Below are 20,504 nucleotides of genomic sequence, written 5' to 3'. Positions count from 1 at the left end.
ACATCGTCCGACGTTGGGAATTTCATCATTTGGTGAAGAGTCGAGGGAACTGCCCTCATTTTGTGGATCCAAGGACTCCCGAGTAAGGCATTGTGCCTCATGTCGCCCTCGATCACGCGGAACTTGGTATCTTGAATGGTCCCAGCCATGTTCACCGGTAGAGTAATCTCACCTTTAGTTGTTTCACTGGCCATGTTGAAGCCATCTAAGACCCGAGCTGCAGGCACAATTTGATCTTGTAAACCGAGTTGCTCCACGACCCTCGATCGGATAATGTTCGCCGAACTACCTAGATCCACTAAAACACGTTTAACTTGAACTTTATTCAATAAGATAGAAATTACCAGGCGTCGTTGTGTGGTTGAGAAATGCCTTCTGCTTCCTCATCGTTGAACGATAAGGAACCCTCGGGTATGTAATCCTAGGTCTACTTCTCCCTAGTAATTGACACCTTAGTGCGTTTGAATACGGGCCCTTGTGGAATATCGACTCCGCCGATGATCATATGAATAACATGATTCGGTTCCTCCTGTTCATCTTTCCTATTGGTGTCTCTGTTACTGAAATCATTCTTGGCTCGATCGCTAAGGAACTCTCGAAGGTGGCCCTTGTTGAATAGACGGGCTACCTCATCCCTTAATTGCCTGCAATCCTCGGTTTTGTGACCATGCGTGCCATGATATTTGCACATTAAATTTGGGTTTCTTTGGGAAGGATCGGTTTGCATGGGTCTGGGCCATCTAGTATCTTTGATGCTTCCGATTGCCGACACAATGCCTGATGCATTAACACTAAAGTTATATTCCGACAATCGAGGTGCCTCCACGGGATCGACATGCTTATCAAAACCGTTTTTACTCATAAGTCCCCTAGAATTGTTTCCTCGATCCTTCCTTCGATCATTCCGGGGAGGATTGCATCTTGAGCCATTGTTCCTTCGATCCGCGGTATATGGTTGATATCGCTCCCTGTTCGACCTTGGTTCCCTGTCGATGTCCCTCTGGGTTTTAACTGCTAACCTGTTTAGATGTACTGAACCGGAGGGGATCCTAATTGGTCATCCTCGACCTTGATCTTCGATTGATATCGGTTGTGCACATCTGCCCAGGTTACAGCTGGATACTCGACCAAGTTTTGTTTCAACTACCATGATGCTATCGAACTTCGTTCGTTCAACCCTTGGGTGAAAACTTGAACGGCCCAATCATCTGTGACCGATGGAAACTCCATGCGTTCCATTTGAAATCGGGATACGAACTCCCTCAGCATTTCATCACCCCTCTGTCTTATCTTAAAAACGTCTGATTTCCTTGTTGCGACCTTTATGGCCCCGGCGTGCACCTTCACGAAGGCGTCTGCTAACATGGCAAATGAGTCGATGGAATTTGGCGGCAGGTTGTGATACCAAATCATTGCTCCCTTTGACAAATTCCCCAATTTTTTTCAACAAAACTGACTCGATCTCGTCATCATTTAAGTCATTTCCTTTAATTCGTATGTGTACGAAAGTGATATGTTCATTAGGATCGATTGTCCCGTTGTATTTAGGTATATCCGGCATACAGAATTTCTTAGGAATTGGCTTTGGAGCTGCACTCTGAGGAAAAGGCTTTTGCACGAACTTTTTTGCATCCAAACCTTTCAAGATCGGGGGTGCCCCCAGTATCTGATCAACCCGGGAGTTGTATGTTTCTACCCTTTTTATCATTATCGATTTTATTCTCTTCCAACTCGATTCTTTTGGTGAGCTCCTCGAGCATCTTCATAATTGCAGGATCAGTCCCTGATCTGTTACCATGATCTTTCTGGCACTGGCTCGGTACGGTGAGTGATCTCTGGTTCGACCACACTCGGGGTTCTATGTTGACTTTGAAGCTGACCGATAGCAACCTACTGAGCCTGTAGCATCTCGAATATTACTTGGAGACTGACTGCCCCGTCTCCTACGCCTTGTGTTCCTTGGCCACCAGACCGGCCTTCCCTGCGTACACTCCCTTCGGGGTCTGCGCCTAAATCCGCATTCAAAGCAATGTGTGAACTGATATCGACTGGATAGACCGACACTCCCCCGAGATTAGCCGGTGGCACCCCGGCTCCTGGAGCAATTACGTTATCATTTTTCCCGTGAAATCTAAGACCATCATCACCATGTGCGGGTGCGTTTTGTGAATTTGATATGTTTTAACCCGAGAACAAAAATTCTTGATAAGAACAAGTGTGAAAATAACGTGTGTTATCAGAATCAGCACTGAAACAATCACTATTATCCTTAGCCCCACGGTGGGCGCCAAACTGTTTACCCTAAAATCCGAATAACAATTAAACTTATATTGTGGTTTTAAAGATATGTGATTTATTTGAATACCAATTGATAAACAAGGAGTTAAATATATAAAAATTGAAGAATAAAGCAAGTCAAACCAGTATGCAAGCCAAGTCTCGACCTCGAGCTATGACAGTCTCGAGATGGGCTAGTAAGAACAGTAAATTATAAGGCAACTCTGATGAACAGTAAGCAAGAAAGTGATGAATGTATATTCTCTTGTTAATGAATCGTCTCTTACAAATGAATGAGCCCTCCTTTATATAATAGGGGAATCCTAAATAATGTACACTTCTAATTATAGTATGGAATCTAATTGGACAATTGTCTAACCGCCAAGGACGAATCCATTCCGGAATTTACGCCGTGATCTTCGGGCCATTGTGGGAATCTCGCTCTTTCTGTTATTGAACCATAACGGTATTATCTCGAAATGGGCCTTCTTCTGACCTCGAATTAAAGTTATCGACCTCGACCTCGATATTGGAAAGGAGCCTCGTCCCCGAGCTCGGCATCCTAACCTCTCGACATGGTATCACATTTTCCATTGGAGAACAAAATCGGGTAGCGCCGATTTCCACCGTATACAATCTCGTGTGCTCGTTACACCTATTAATTGTGTTTTCTGCACATTACGCTATGAATCGGTAACTGATTAGGGAATTATACCAAGTTTCGGTTTACTCAAGATTGACTGATGCCCCTCTTTTCCGTATCCACGATAGATTCTTCGTGTTTGACTCATGAATGGTTTCGTTATATAGCGATTCAGGTACTAATGGTTACAATACTAATAACGACGGTACTGGATAATTCTAAACTTCGATTGATATCGGATTCAACTTTTTTGGAGTTTTCTAATATTCTTAACATGTGTCAAGACTCTATTAGTGCACATGATAATACTACCTTTTACCAATACAGATAATCCTTCCACTTTCAGGATAATCTCGAATAATTATTCGGAAAGTGGTAAAGAATTTATTTAGCGAAAATTATAGGAGTGTTCGTCGCTTCATCCCGAAATTCTAGTGATATGCTGCAGATAGTGAAGCGACATGTGCCGCTTCCATTTAATGCTCGAGATACGTAGCGCAACGCGATTAGCTCTGCAGTTTACAATGGTTTCCTTAGGCATTGGCGGGTATATGACTTCGAAGTGACAGTTCTATGTGAGGCTCATGATGACATATTTCTCCTATGAATACGAAGTCCTCAAACCTTTCCGTCTCTTACTCCTATTTTATTTGTATCCATTCATCTTTTTTCTTGCGTGCTCTTTCTTCACTTTCTTTCTTGCTTTTCCTTTACTTTATTTTCTTCGTCACAGTCATGACTTCTCAAATCCTTTTGCGTCTTCTAACCCTGAAGTTTGTCCTCATCGGGTAATTATAATCGATGAGTTACCAAACATTGAAGCCCCCGTTAGGTCTAGGAGAAGAGGAGGAAGACTTTACCGTCTTGGTTCCATGGCGAGCATCGGCGAAGCTATATTGGTCCAAGGGTGGTCAAGTAACCACCCTTAGCCAAAAAATATACTACATATAAGGTAAAATATTACTTGTTATTGATTAAAAATAGACTTTGAACACCCTTGCATAGACTTATTGAATTTCCTGGCTTTGCACTGATGGCGAGTAGGGAGTTTCTCTACAACTAGGCCTTCTTTTAAGAATAAGAAGCAGGATAAATCGGGGATGTTGCAGCACCTATAGCCGAACCCTTATATTCTGAGATTATACCCAAACAATTCAACTTTGCTGTTGACTGCGCCCAATGGAACAAGATGGGTGGTCAGAAGGATGGTCGTAACGATCATGTTGACAATTACCCTTCTATTATCAAACCACTGTGTATATTTCATTGTTCTAATATCTAAAACGATTACCATTAAATAAATCAAATTTCCCTATTGAAGCTTCTCAAGATAATGAACGAATAACCAGCTACCATGAAGGCTCTCATTCATGTGCACGTACTCGTTTACTCTCGGGCTCCAACTCGCAATTGACCCAATGATTGAGGAGTTTTGTTGTTATTTTAATGTCTGCTTAGCTCAAATATGCCGATAGTTTGAAGAGTTGTGACTTGCATCCTTTTCTTATTGAATTTGGTTTCGGTAAACTTCATTTTTTGCCATCTTTATTCTCCTAAGCTTTTCCTGTGCTGGGGTGTTTACCCTTAATGCTCGAAGTAAACGAGTTATTGTTGATTCCTGAGATGATCATGACCAACGGTGGTATAGAAGATTCTTAGTTATTTCATTCGAGAACTGATTGAGCCCGGTGATCATCGTTCCCGGAGAAGTGAAACTACGCTCGTAAACAAATTATCAGAATTTTTTTTCTTAAAAATAATTTACATTATACCAAACACACCTACAGTATGCTAAACTTTACCGAAAATTATTGTAATAATCTTTTGCAACTAGTCATCCAAAAATGTTTATATGTAAACATACAATGTCTAGTAGTATAACATAGAACTGTTTCTAAGTAAACTGTATTTTATTTTATAAATTATTTTCTAGTGTCTTGGGAGTCGGTAGATCCATGTAATGTATTTATGAGTCATGTGAGTTGTTACAATACTTGACATACTGCACAACTTTGTGTATAATGTACAAAGTGGAGGTTCTTACGAACACTGTTTTTTTAGAGAATATAAGTTGAAACATATTCAAAGGCAATGACTTCTCCATTTCAATAATGACATAATTCTTTTTCCTTTTTTCAGATAAAAAATATTTTTGATGTGTTTTTTAATAATTCACATAATCAAACACTAGCAAATAATTTCAATAATAAAAAAAAATTCCACTATAGTCAATACATACTTACTTTACGTTGTGGAACTAAGATTGCTCCAGCATTCAATATTTCAAGTCCAAGAAGAAGTAACTCTACCTACTGAACTTTCCAAGCAATAGTATTGGAAAAAATAACTATTCATCTAAACAAGTAAGAAAAAAGAAACTTGAACAAAAGCAGAAGCAGATAGCTACTGCATCAGTTATAAATAATATAAAGTCTGTACACACCCTTTAATTAACAAAAAAATGATTGGCAAAAGTGACCTCAATACATAATGTGTTAGGAAATCAAAGAATTGACCTGACTGCTGATTTTCAACTACAGTAAAAGAGAGAACTCAAAAAATATCACTCTTCAAGCAGGCATCACAAAGTGAAAAAAAACCACAACACCAAAAACTTGGTTCTGAGAAAAAGCAGACAGCAAAATGAAAGTACCAATCAAAGCAATATGTACCCATAGATTGTGGATATCTTGGTTCTAGAAGAGATCAACTTTCTTTTTGTGGATATCTTGCTTCCATTTAGGCAACTTATAGAAAGCTTCTTTTGTCATTTCTAGTACTGACTCGAATTCCTCGTCAGAAAGATAAGCCTGAGAATCCATCAATAAAAATAAGAAAAAGGAACTGACTTTCATCAGAATGTAGGAATGTGAACAATACTTGAGCACAAACCTCTCTCTGTTTAAAATCAATCCCAGTGACAGGATTTTCAGATTTAGCCTTCAGTCTTTCATAGCTAAATGTAGTCTGGTTACTATCGTTGCCAGTCTCAACCTGTTCTGGCTCAAGCTTCGGTTCCACGTCCTCCCCATCAGTCTCTGCAGGCTCTGCTGTTTCGATCTCCTTGTGTTCTGGAACTTCTTTAGAATCTTCAATCTCAACAGTAGAAACTTCATTCACTGTTCGGCAGAAATAAGAAAAAAGCGTTCATATATATCATACTTAGCAAAGAATTTTGCTTTAAAGACAATTAAGTAATACTGGTCAGCTTGAAAGTTGAATTTCCAACGACTCTATGCTAGCAAGTAGCAACGGTTTCTCATCAACAATCTTTCACTGAAAGCTAAGAGTCATCAATTTCTAAGTAACACTTTTAGATCATCAAATAAAGAGCACGATGAAAACATACATCAATGCACATATATACACATGTATGTATATACATACGACGTACCTACTGACATACCAATGACTAAAGCTTAGTAATGTCTTGTCTGAAATAATAAAATATAGAGTAGGAAGCACTTTTAAAGTACACAGAACACACACTAATAGAGGATTCACAGCATATGATCTGATTGGAAAGGGAAGGATCTGGAAATAACTGTACAATAGAAGTGCAAGAAAGATTTTTATACCAGGGGCAATAGCATCTACTGATGAAGTTCTACTTAATCGGAGAGGAGAGCCGCCCTCAGGTGGCTGCTTCTTTTCGGCACTAAGAGCAGAAGATAAAGCAGCTATTGCAGCTGCTCTTTGTGAACCCGGACTTTTCCCTGCATACCTTGGCGCAGAACTGGATTTTGCTGGAGATGATGAACTAAATGCAGAGTTCAAAGCAGCCAAAGCTGAAGCTCTTTGGGTTGCTCCACCTTGATTTGTCCCATTGGACCTTTGCTGATTCTGAAATATAGAGCAAAAGGTCTTATATAAAATGCATGGAAGCTTCGACAAATAATGTATTTCACAAATTCGGTTGGTTGGAAGTCATAACAGAATCAACTTTTCCACAACTAATAACCATGATAGTACAGTTCTAACAATATCATAAAGAGAACCAGTGACAGAAATATGAAGCTTTCGGAACTAGGAATATCAACTGAAAATGTAACTAACTTCGTTGAATATGGTTCTAGTATGGACAGCTTAAGTTGGAGGAAAGCATGATAAAATGATGATATGTTGGTCTCCGAAAGAAATAGTATTAATTAGAGTTTGTGATTCCTGAAACTCAGATGATTTGAAATGTCTATAATGGAAAATATTTGCACAGAAGCATAAAGAATTTATGTGGAAATACATCTTGCTTTTATGAAATATAGTTACCTCTGAAGCATGACCGACCCCAAAGAGTAGCATAACCTTCTTTTGGAACGAGTTTCCATGTGCCTGGTTAAATAGGTATGTTGAATAACGTATGTCAGAATCCTTTACCAGAACTAGAAAACATTGCAAGATATTTGATGAGACAAAATATAGATGTCCGCTAGCAATCGAGAAGTTGCTCAGTAATGAGGACCAAATAAAAGTCGGTTGACCTAACTACACATTAAATTTGGAAAGAGGTGGTTCTCTATATTATCTCACGTAGCCGCGCAAATTGGATTTTCCCTTTAATACCATACTGCAATAACTATGTCTCAGTCCCAAACATTTTGGGGCATTTAACACTATAGTGCTACTGCCAATTTCTTCCTACCTTTCTATAACAAAATCCTTTTGCATATGACAGGTTTACATCTTTTTTTATTCCCAGTATATCAATAGCAATTTATTGTGTACACCAAGTATCTTTTACTGGCTTGCGTCTATGATTATTAGTTTAAGGACTTTCTTCTTCGCAATTACAATATTTGCTTATTACAAGTTTGGCTAGGTCTCTGGCAGTTTATGCTATGTACTAGCTCTTGTACCATCTATAACACACTAGGCAAATTCCATATCGGAAAAAACACATGGGCGAGATGCCTAGTATATAAAGAAATAAGCCTTAGATCGTAGTAACGTGTTCCAATCTGGGCGAGCTTAGGCCCAAAGCGGACAATATCACTAGTAGACTGGTTTGTGCATATGATATCAGAGGCATTCCGCGTGCAATACTGGTTGATGGTGGGATAAACCTCAGCGTTCAATTGAGTTTAGGGAAATCTCACAAAATACGGGAGAGACACTGGGTATATAAAGAAACAAGCCTTAGACCTAGTGATGCTTGTTGAAACCACACAAGCTTAGGCCCAAAGTGGAGAATATCACTAGTGGGCTGGCTGTTACACCATCTTTCCATCCACCTTCCAAAGTTTATAAAAAGCTTAAAAGATGATAGATGCAATGGTTTCATGTTGATAAATGGACCTTGGGCCTAACTCAATCCAAAAGCTACCTCGTGAGGTGAGGATTGCTCAAGACTATATAAAGAGACCTTCCCATCCCTTAGTGGCTGATGTTATTTAGATGGTGTCATGAATGTCATTTCAAACTTTATATAATAAAGTTCCGGAACAAGATGACCAAAAGAGAGATTTAGTCACTTACAATAGCTTTAGCAGGATCCCAGGAGAAAAATGTTGTGAAGAAGCAAGGCTCATTTCCTTCCGTGACTTTATACAGTGGAACATTAGGAGACAACCCTTCTAAAGATGCAGCCATCTCGATGTATTTCTGCGGGACTTCAACGGTTAGTGAAGCATAATTAAGAACAGAAAAAACACACTTATCAAATGCCTATGATACCGTGTATTACCTGTCCAACTTCAAAAGAACTTTGCTTTTCTTTGGGATCTGATGACTGACCAACCCAAACAAACACTTCGGCATGTGTATCAAGTAATAAAACATCCTCAGTCAATAAATCATCTTGAGAGAAGTTGTAGATTTCCTCAATCTATCAAATGAGTAAAGCAAAAATTAAACCAGATATACGAGCTCTTCATGCATTAAAAAGCTTAATTTTGTATTCTAGGACCTTACCTCAAATTTTCCTGAACATCCACATATTTGCATGAAAATCAATAGAAAAGATAGTTAGCATAGAACACTTTTTGTTTACCAAAAAAAAAGAGATATCTAAGAAAGTTAAAACACACACTTTCTTATTTGCAATCAAGAATCTGATGACATTAAGAGATCACGGATGCACCTTTATTAATTGAATAAGCAAACAAGTGGGGATCTCTGGCGACCTCTGAAGCTACTTTCTTGCTGGTGTAACTTTGTTTTCCGCCAAGAGCAAACCAGAAAGTTGAGCTCTCTGTTCCTTCTTTAGCGTGTTTCACAGTTACTCCTGGCTGAGTTGAAGAAAACCAATAACAATCAGACAAACGCAGCATAAACTAGGACAAATAGGATACACTTAGATAACGGACAATCAGGACATATGTCAGGTGGAGAGGTGTTTGTGCAATCATTTCAAACTTTACCACTGTTTATTTGGAAAAAGTTCAGTATGGTGGGTACTATGTTTCATTGCCACGCTGGCTATATAAGTGGAGGTTGTATTAAAAGGATTTGGGTCACTGAAGGACTTGTATCACAACCTGGTGACCATAATTTGATCGAACTAGGTTCTTCAAAGTTTTAATGTGTTTTCTTCAGTGTGTTTTAAGGAAATCACGTTTCACATACACAGAAACATCTTATCACGTTCTGAAAAACAAGGTTTTCGTCAAAAAAGCTGATTGCATCCTCATCAGGCACCAACAGAGATAAAAATGCAAATCCCATGAAAAACTGCAAGCCAGATTTTTCAAAACACATAACACGGAAAGCCAGATCTTGACAGTGGAAATATCACTATTAGGCCATTAAAGCACTTCCCCTAAAACAATTACTATCGACATTACAACTCCTAACAATTCTCGTCAAGGAATGATAACTGGGACACTTCTCAAGGTAGTTAACCATCTTGTATATGAGTACTCCTCAGGGTAGGTAACCTCAGGCCCTTCTAATTTGAAAAGAACAACGAAGAAACACATTTTAATTACTATCCATGACGCAAATTCCTAACAGTTTTCATCAAGGAAGGATAAAATGATCCAATTTTTCCATTTAGAGTAGGTTATTACCTTGTATAGCAGAACTTAAAAGATCAGGCCCTTCTAAGTTGACAGAACAATGACAAAGATAGCACATTCTCAAATTCAAGAAAAGTTCTCACCTTCATGAATTCTGCAACTTTTGCTGCTAATTGCTGCTGCTCATAGCTACTCTGATTTCCATGCCAACTAAATACTGAAGAGCCAGATTGCAGAAGAAAACACTCATTAGAGTTCAGTGAAGTTGCCACCTGACAGAGTTTAGAAACAAAAATATAAAATAAGTAATCCAGTTTTCAAATTTACTATCATAAGTTCACAATAGAGTTCACTATAACTTGTCGCCGTAATTACTGTTGCAAGTTTAAGTTGGTAAGCATTAGAAAACAGAGTCATACACTAAGCCAGTCGAGTTGCATGGACAACAAGACATGCCTCTCCAGTCTCCACCATTAATAACAATACATTAAATTTGAATTTGAGGACGCTTGATCTCCTATTGCCTAATTGAGTACTTAGTTGAGCCTTATTCTGCATAGCTTGTGTAGATCATAAGTTTAACCACTCAAGTATTTTGCACATACTAATCAAAGCATTGTTATAATTTTGCTCTTCTCAGAAGAAGTGGGAGGGTGCACAGTTGCCTTATGCACCTCTTGATGCAGGAAATTTAGAGGCAGGTTATAGACTTCTGAAAATAGGCTATGACTTGAAGAGAGAATATGAGAGGCTCTAATATACAACTGATACATGTAACAAAGAAGAACTGACCACAACAGTAAATAGGGAAACACATACCCTAGATATAAAGAATGACCTTATCAGCCCCAGACTACTAAAAAAATCATCAAATTTATTACATAGTAACCCAAAACGAGAAGAAATCTAAAAGGGGTAATAAGCATACAGCATCGACTTGAACTGCTTTGTTGTTATGCACAGAAGTTCCAGATAATCGAATCAGTGCCACAGAATCAGCAGTGTAAGTTTCATCATTCAGGCCCTTGTCTGCAATATAACTTTTATAACCAGAGCTTAATCCACCCTGAGAAATGATAGAAATTCATTATGCTTTAAAATATGATAAATTACATCCTACAGCAGTAGCCGGCATTACACTGAATAAGGGGTACCTTAAGGACCAACATGGGCTGGAAGATTGCAACAAATTGTGGTGGTTCTTTCCCTTGATATACGCGACCCTGGATAATGTTACAGGTCATACTAAAACCTCTTACTGTTTTCTAGAAAGAAAAGAAGAGGTGTCAAGAAGTAATACCAGCACTGGTCTCGCTTTAAGTGAATTGCACATTGTACTGGCCAATTTAGCAGCCATGTTTTGGTCCTCCTGAATCCACAACGTACAATGGACTGGATAAAGCCTTCAAATTTATCATATACATGAAATAAAGAAGAAAGGACTACAATGTGAAAATAAAGAGTCCATCAATCCCAAATTCACTTTCTTTTCAGTCCCTTCCGCTTTACTTTTTCTGCTTTAGCTAAAAGGAAAAGTTCATCAAACTCCAACCATTCAAACTAACATAAAGAACCTACTATAGCACTATATTACTTTCTGTCGTACCTGATATTCTTAAAACATAATACCTTAAATTTATGCATTTCAATTTTCAACTATTATACTAGACATTTCTACAAAAGAAATTTCTCTAAATCTCTGTACAAGTCAGATGAGGCATATTCATAGCAAGTTTATGCTATGAAGCTTGTTCACGAAAGATGAAATTCTTATATGACGGCATCACATTTTCATTTCTGTTTCCTTTCTCAATCTTTTTCGAGTCTACAGCAAGGAGTAGGGAAGAAAGATTTTACAAGGTCATCCAAACAGATCCAATTCAATTACATGAAAATAACAAGGACTGTAGACCTTTGTTTCTTATCTCTATTTATGAGCATACCATTTTCAGATATAATTAAAAAGAATTGATGAAGTTTCATCCTTATATCTAAAATGGCATGTCAATTGAAATATTATAACAGGAAAAGATGTGTAAACCCTTATAATGCAATGACAATATACATTACCTCAACGCTATCCTTTCCAATCCACCAGCATAGATAATAATCTTCTTTCCTGTCATTACAGTGGTATGTGTAAAGAACTATATAGCAATCTCCACTGTAAAATTTACCAATATCATCTCCGGGCACAGGGGTCTTTGCACTGCCATTGATACGCCAGACCTAGTAAAATCATACAATTTTAGCAAAGACCAAGCAAGCAATATCAACAGACGGATTATATCAAAAGGATATCATAATGATGATCAGACCTCTATTTTTCCACCCACTTTAAGCAACGGAGGGACTTCCTCATTTACAGGAGTATTTTTGCTACCACCTTTAACACCAACCCCTTGTTGCTTCAGCAAAGCTGTATAAATGCGACAATGTCAACTAAAACTGCTTCCAACAAACAAGTATCAATTCTACAAGTTTCAAACTAATATACCTGCTACTTTTCCTCTTCCCTCCTCAGCGGCTGGTACAGACCCTGAAGGCCAAGAGTCAAAGTTGGACTTGAATGAGTGTGTTTCATAGCCTTGAATAAGTCGGGTTACATGTGTTGACTTCGGTCTATTTTGACTGGTAAGATACTCCTGCGGATAAATTTAGTCAATTAGTTATGAGAATTTCACCATAAAAGAAAAATCTGGAGTTAAAAGCTATTATTATTCTACCTCTGCAGCTTGAATGGCAGCTTTCCTCTCTTCCAATTGAGTTACACGGACAACCCAAATAAATACCTCAGCACCACAATCCAAAAGATAGCATTTATTGTTCTCTAAGCTAGATTTTGAAAGTTCACCATCCACGGGACTGACTTGACCATCAGTAATGCTACAAGAAGAGGAAAAAGTTCAACTTTAGCACCAACACCAGCAAAAGGTTGATTTAAAAGTTCAATGATGAGAAAGTAGCAAGCACTAGGGATATAATAAACATAGATATGCAAATATATTATAAAAATTAACTAGACCAATTCAAGTATAAAGATCCTTTTTAGTGGAAAGAAGTACTATCCAACAGTAAAAGGTTAGCCAAGGATGTTTTGAATACTTTGTATTAAGTGTCATAAGCTTGAGACCACAACATTACCACTATAATTACAGGCAATAAACAAGAACTTTACCTAATTCGTTCATGTCCATCTGATGGAATAATATAAATTGGCTTAACTTGATGGAGTAATAGTTATGTAGCTCACAGTAAAGACAGGTATAGAACAGTAGAATTCAACGATACCTATAAAGTTTTGCAGGTGTCTTCTCGGGCACAATATCATCTTCACTAGCAACCTTTTTGCCAATTGGAGCAAAGCCACCAAAGAGCACCCAGAACGAACCGGAATCCGACTCAGCTTGTAAATTTCCATCATCTGGGGTATGCAATAGATATAAGGAGCAGTTCCACATGAATACAATAGAAAAGAAGTACAGAAAAGGTCTGAAGCTCTTCATTAGGACCGAAACATGACATATATATCAAAAACAGATATATATGAACTCTGTCGGATTTATTTTGTCCCTTATTCTAGATGATTGAATCATTTGAGGCATATACTATACAAATCCATAGCATGTAGACACACTAAATTTTATGCATAATTTAGGAACACTGTTTCTAAAACTCTTGCTTTAACTTTGACAATTAAATTTATCAAACTTCAGAATGAATCTGACCCATAATTTCTAAAGCAAAAAAATTCATGGTACGAAGTATAAAATACTATAGAAATCTGCCAAATAGAGATGCTTTAGCTGCAGATAAGCCAAATAGACTAAGAATATTTGACGGCTAGAAAAAGAATTTCAACAACAAACTTAAACTACAGCAATTTAACTGGGATAGAAGGAGTATAATAAATATGTATTACTTGCTTACTTCTTATGTTTAAATTTCCGGGGCTTGTACTTACCAACAATTGCAACATCACACGTCCCCTCATGATACTTGTCCTTCAAGAACTGAATAACTTCTAGTGCTTTGGCCCTCTCCTGGATGCTAGAATTTGCACCATTGAACTGATATATCTTGTCTTTAGAGTCCAGAATGAACACATCATCATGATTTAGAGAGGACCGGGAAAATGGGACCTGATACAAATCTCAGCTTAAATAAGTAATCTTCAACCACAACTGAACTAGATGACATATTCTAAACAAGCTCATGCAGTAAGTTTTTTATGCTTCTGTACCTGCTTCATCCTGACAACACGTTTACCCTTGCAGATATACAACCTTGTTTCAAATTCTTCCTCTTCTGGTTTCTTGAATCCAGACGCAATACCACCTTCCAGTGGTATAATGCATGGCTTAAAGTATGATAAAAATTTGTCAGATTCATGACCTTGGATTTCCCTATGCTGTACTGCTCGCCCTCCAAGAATCGCATCAAGCTCAACAGTTTTGATAGCTGCAGTTCCAGCTTCATCCTGACATAGCATCCACATTTTAGAAACTGGAAAAGAAAATTATAAATCTGCTTGAATAGCTGCTAAGAATGAAGATTGATTTCACACCTGACTAGTATCCTTTCCAAGCCAGAAGTGTATATCATACATATAAGAACCTCCCTTGCCTGAAGTTGTCTGCAATTATAGATGAACATGTGATAGGAGTAGGAATATTAGACATGAATGAAGCTTTTCTCCCTAGATAAAGGAGGTACATGTAAAGCCAAAGATTTTTGCATCTATGCACCTGCAAGACGATGTAAGAATCACCCGAGTAGAATTTACCATATTCAGACTTCGGCAATGGAACTGGTTGGAAATCCTCAATTCTCCAAATTTCGGTCCCTCTAGATAGAGTTAAGCTCAACTCTAAAGTCTGGAAATTTTCTATAGGCCACGTTCGGCAGTAAAACAATTAACATAACTCTCAAGTTAAAAATTTCTCGCAGCTATATTTGGCAGTGGAAATAATGAACATAAAAGGTGCAGAACATTTACAGGAAAAGCTCGGTGTACCCTTTATTATTATTATTATTATTATTATTATTATTATTATTATTATTATTATTATTATTATTATTAGTATTATTATTATTTTAAAGGTCTTCAGCCTACCCTCCATAAAGGCAGGGTGCTGAGAAAATCCCAACAGTGTTTCAAAACTGATCAATACTCATTTCAAACTTACTTCCATGTAACTAATCAAGAACCACATTTTTGCAGCAAAGGATACATTCTCTGACCCGCACCCTGAAATGCAGGTTCTAAGGCTTTAACAGAGATAGACATGATGCAAAATCTTTCCTGTTACAGCTTCTTTTGAGGAAGAAAAAGAATCTAGATTGTTGAGCTCCTAAGTTCTGAACACCAACTGCACAGAAAAAATGGACATGAGGAAGAGTAGCGTTAAGTATAGAAAAAAAACTTCATTACCATACCAGCAACAAATTCAGGGCTTCATTAAATAGCCAGCACACCAAATATCATCTTCATGTGTGTGTGTATACAGAAGTGAATCTTCACTATAGGAAACATCTGAAGCCATGATATAGTTCCAGTTCCCAACTTGTCCTCATAAAACTTATTCTTGAAGGTACCAATTGTCGGCCCCACTAAATTCAGTCAAAATCTTCATATATTAGCCTCAATCACAGTCAACAGCAACACTAACAAGTAACAACAACAGAGGCTCAATCCTAACTAGTTCGAGTGGCAAAATGAATACTCAATATCCACTTGCTCCACTTGGTCCTGTTTCATATCAATACTCGATATGTTATCTTTAGAAACAAATTAGGGGCACTTTAACACTAGAAGTTCCCTACACTTTCTACTAATATACAACTCTCTAAGCACGCTAAAATGATTTCTGAAAAGTACTAGACCTAATACAACTTACCAATATGACTAAACCTTAATCAAAGTACTATTTGTAGCATAACTGGATTTTTAGAGATAGTGTGCTTTTTCAGACAAGTTCCTTCACATGATTATAGGTATACTTCATCCCTTTTAATACTTCCAATCATCATAAGGTCACACTTATCGAGTGGTACATTTGGAATTCTACGTAGAACATGGCCAAACCATCTCATGCGACCTTATCTCTTTTTATCCTCATGTATATTACTTGTACCTTCCATCAACTATTGCATTTCTGATCTTGATTCTTGTCTAATCTTGTACCTTACTTTCAAGAGCGTTTCTCGAAGTTCGATCTTTTAATTGACCCATCACATTCAACAGTAGCCTATAAAAGTTGATACTTTCAATTACTCCACCAGTAAATGCAGGTAGGGGGAGCATGAGTCACGGGCCAACTCATTCCGTCCACTATTGAATAACCCTAGCCTGGTAGGAGAAAGAGATCCCCTTCAATAAACTAATCTGCATTAGAACTCAAAGCAAGGGAAACCATATTTTTCTCACCCTAAACTGCACCCCCAACAACTAATGATCTATTGTGAGATTACCTAATAACTAATGTTGCTCAAACTCTCCAAAAATGCTGCCGCATCCGTGTCGGATCCTCCAAAATGTGAGGATCCGACACGCACCTGGTTGCATTATTGGAGAGTTCAAGCATAGCTAATAACCACAGCTGCATGGAACATTTAGCTAATAAAATATCCTACTTCCAGAATTAGACTCTAAAACCACAAGAAACCCTCAAAACTAGCATTAAATATCAAGAACCAATTTCAAAAGATTGACAGACCAAACATATTCTTCATATCAAATGACAATTGCTTAATCAATCAATACATAAACTTAGAGTAATGAAGAAACCACATCATTACTCATTAGATTAACATAAACAAGACCAACATTAACCAATAAACAACAAAAAACCAAATGGGCAGAAATCAAAACAACAAACTCTAAACAAAAAATTATATTAAAATGTAGATATCAAATAGAATCCAATAAACAAGAAATCAACGAGAATTAATCAAAATACGGGAAGAGTCAAACGCACCTCAGGACATCTTTGTGAACGTGTTGATAGAGAGAGAATAAAGAAAAGGGTACAACAGAGAAGAGAAGACGAGCTGGCAAATATAAAAGACAGAGAGAGAGAGAGAGAAAGGGAGGGAATAATAATTGTAGTTAATGGGCTGCAATGTTTTTCTTTTTCCTTCCCTTTCTCTCTCTGTCTGTAACTTTTTGAGGCTTTTGAGATTTGATTGCAGAAAATCTGATAATTCTTTTGCAGACAGAATATGCGGAAATGAAGAAAGGCGTAATATACTTTCACAGAGAGAGAAAGAAAAGGAGTTGAATGATGATGATAGCGTTGACGAGAGAGATGAAAAAGATTTTACTCACTACACTTAGACGCTAAATTTAGACAAAGATCAGGTGACAATGGCGACGGCCCTGTTGGTTTTTCCGGTTTACCGTTTGACTTAATGGATTTTCTTGTGTCTTTCCCGAATGGATATTCCTTTGTTCTCCAATCGTATGGGTCAATTTACGAAGGGAAAAGGTCCGAATTTGTCCTTTTATTGTATATAGTTCTCACAGTTACACTTTTCGTTCAAATCCATTAATCCTAACGTTTTGACACTGTGATACCCAGGACTCTCAAATAAATTGCCACGTAATAATACATGTCAGCATTTTTGTAAATTCACTACCCAATAAATTATTTTAATTCCTTTTTCCTTTTTTTTTACTTTTCTCTTTCTTCTTTTTTCAACATCACTTCTTGTGCTTCTCTAACGCCATAGCCTACCAAGCCGAAAGCTTTCAAAACCCATCAAGAATTGTTTAAGTTCGTGACAATGAAATTAGAAAAAGAGTGAGTTTTTTCTAATTGGGTAAAAAAATATCAGGACTACTAATTACGATTAATCCCAAAGGTGACATGCCATTAATCTTCTTCTTCTTCTCCGGCAGGCTTGTCGAAAAGATGCGATGAGGGGAGACAATAAGCTAAATTGTTAATGGTTGAAACTGTCAACATTGAACAATATTGCCTGTTGACTTTTCAAAGCAGTGCGTATATATTGACAGGCCAGTAATCTTTTCCATCTTTGTGGTCTTGCCGGAAAAATGCCCGCCGGTGAAGAAGCACTCTCATATTTGGCCAAAAGATTATCGGTGAATTTTCTTTATCTTAACCTTTGTTTGTGGCAAAAATTCCTCCTACCGACCTCAAAATCTTCATGGGTTTGTCATGGGTGGTAATGGAGGTTTCCGGCGTTTTTCAATCCTACTATTACGATCTTGTACTTTTCACTGGGAACAACATCAATCAAAATCTTGATGTGAAGCCCCATTCTTTATAGACATGATAAAAACAAAAGGATCTGAATTTGTTATAGAAATCAAAGTTGAATGGTTGAATTTTGAATTCGACGGAGAAGATAAAGCCGGAAACAGAGGAGAAAGGGAGAAGAAAAAGAAAGAGATAAAAAAGTTTAAAATTAAGTGGGACCCACAAAATTCCTTTTATCTTAAAAATAAAAAATAACACAAGATAAATTTAAGGATTATCTGATTTGGTCAATCTGATTTTGTCGTTGAGTTTGGGGATTAAAAGTTAGTGAAGTCTGAGTTGGCAGCTGACTTGGAAAAAAGAGAGGGGGGTCAGCTGCCACATCGACAAGGCGTTAGGGTTCAGGGTAATTGCATAAACTTTATTAACGGTAGGGTGAGGATTGAACGTATAGTGTAACGGGAGCAAACGTGCTTAAATGCCAATAATACAAGGGTAATAATGGTCTTTTTCCCATTTAGGAATGCTTTAAGATGTACTTGCCTATCAATTACTCAAATGGTCACTCAACTTTCTCAAATTATCTCCTAAAGTCACTTTTCTTTCGTTTGTAACAACAAAGTCACTGAACCATGCCTATTGCACTCAGAAGGTCACTCAACTAGATTTTCTAAATTTTGGATTTCCAAATACCTTTTACCCTCTAAATTATAAATATTATCTTCTTTTATTTTTTTAAAACTTTTTAATATTATGATTTCCCCTTTTTAATTTATATTATGGACTTACCTATAGAATAAATAAATATTTTCTATAAATTAAAAAAATAAAAATTATTTAAGCATCTATAATGCTGGAATAACAAAATAATGAGTATAGTAAAAGAATTAATTAGAATAATTTATTTGTAATAATAATTTTAGTATTAACAACAAAAATTCAAAAATTCAAGAATTTATTTACACAATTCAGAATGAAAAAAATAAAGGTTGTAAAATATATATTCCATGCACGTAATATAAAAATAATTATTTAAATAAAGGCAGTTTTATAATATACATTATATATTCTTNATGGAGGAGGTATGTGAACAATTCAAGATAACGCATAGAAACTCAACTCCCTATCGGCCAAAAGCCAATAGGTGCTGTCGAGGCAGCAAATAAGAACATCAAGAAGATTTTGAGAAGATGATTCAAAGCTCCCGGCAATGGCATGAAAAGTTACCCTTCGCATTACTTGGGTATCGCACCACAGTGCGTACATCAATTGGAGCAACACCGTACTTGTTAGTGTATGGTACCGAAGCAGTCATACCTGTTGTAAAATATATATTCCATGCACGTAATATAAAAATAATTATTTAAATAAAAATATTTTTATAATATACATTATATATTCTTGAAAATCATGCTCAATTATATTATATATATTCCAGGCACGACTTAACATAACATACGTCCATAATATAAATTGAAAAGGGAAAATCATAATATTAGAAAGTTTAAAAAAAATAAAAAGAAGATAAATGTTTATAATTTAGAGGGTAAAATAGGTATTTGGAAATCCAAATTTTGGAAAATCTAGTTGAGTGACCTTCTGAGTGCAATAGGCATAGTTTAGTGAATTTGTTGTTACAAACGAAAGTAAAGTGACTTTAGGAGATAACTTGAGATAGTTGAGTGACCATTTGAGTAATGGACTCGTGTCATTACTCAATTCCATTAGCTATACAACAAAAATAACCACGCATCATTCCGAAACAAGTTAGGACATGTGATATGAATCCTCACTCCTTTTATTAAGCTTAGCTCATATCATCATCGTCATTACTAAAAATAAAATAAAAGTATAAGTAAAAAAAAAAAACATAAATAATGGCAATAATGACAATAATAATAATAATAATAATAATAATAATAACAAAAGTTCTCTGCTAAGTCTAAAACCTCCCAACTAGTGGGTATTACCCATATAGATTTTCCTCTTCTATTATGCCTTATCTTTAGCTAAGTCTGTATTGATTCCAAGGATTTGTAGGTATTTCGAGACAACATCTTTCCATGTGATATAGGTCTACCCTGTCCCATTTTAATACTTTCTCGGGCCCCATCATAATTTCACACCTACGAATTGGTATATCCATAGGCAGATGCAGGACATGACCAAACTATCTCAAGTGACCTTTACTCATGTAACAACCTAGCCCGCTAGTGATATTGTCCGCTCTGGGCCTAGGCCCTCACGGGTTTAAAACGCGTCACTAGGGTCTAAGGCTTGTTAACTTATATACCCATCATCCCTGTTGCGTTTTGCCGATGTGGGACTCTATCTAAAGTCTGGGTGTTACAGCCGCCCTGGTCTGGTTGGCCGCCAAGAAGCAACGAATAGGGAGATACTACAATT

The 20,504-nt window shown here is 37.0% G+C and overlaps 1 protein-coding gene across 2 annotated transcripts; it reads right to left on the bottom strand.

The window, feature by feature from the left end:
• Positions 1–5,249: 5,249 nt before the first annotated feature.
• On the bottom strand, positions 5,250–18,074 carry LOC109212611 (villin-2-like). 2 transcript variants are annotated; one of them, XM_019376267.1, is made up of 24 exons: positions 16,854–18,074; positions 15,313–15,486; positions 15,108–15,245; positions 14,622–14,721; positions 14,441–14,509; positions 14,117–14,353; positions 13,838–14,015; positions 13,165–13,297; positions 12,600–12,759; positions 12,371–12,518; positions 12,192–12,292; positions 11,944–12,102; positions 11,174–11,242; positions 11,028–11,096; positions 10,802–10,939; positions 10,017–10,145; positions 8,997–9,144; positions 8,828–8,838; positions 8,601–8,741; positions 8,393–8,518; positions 7,187–7,249; positions 6,499–6,763; positions 5,813–6,039; positions 5,250–5,730 (listed from the first exon to the last, which is right to left on the bottom strand). In XM_019376267.1, the coding sequence occupies exons 3-24, from the start codon at positions 15,161–15,163 to the stop codon at positions 5,617–5,619; spliced, it is 2,841 nt and encodes a 946-aa protein (XP_019231812.1). In that variant the 5' UTR covers positions 15,164–15,245; positions 15,313–15,486; positions 16,854–18,074; the 3' UTR covers positions 5,250–5,616. The 2 variants fall into 2 exon arrangements, with proteins under 2 accessions (XP_019231812.1, XP_019231811.1); XM_019376266.1 differs by lacking the exon at positions 15,313–15,486.
• Between the last annotated feature and the right edge of the window lie 2,430 nt (positions 18,075–20,504).

Source organism: Nicotiana attenuata, unplaced genomic scaffold (assembly GCF_001879085.1).
Source record: "Nicotiana attenuata strain UT unplaced genomic scaffold, NIATTr2, whole genome shotgun sequence".
Taxonomy (NCBI): domain Eukaryota; kingdom Viridiplantae; phylum Streptophyta; class Magnoliopsida; order Solanales; family Solanaceae; genus Nicotiana; species Nicotiana attenuata.
Note: the sequence above shows the minus strand (reverse complement) of the source record. Positions and strands in the feature narration are given on the sequence as shown.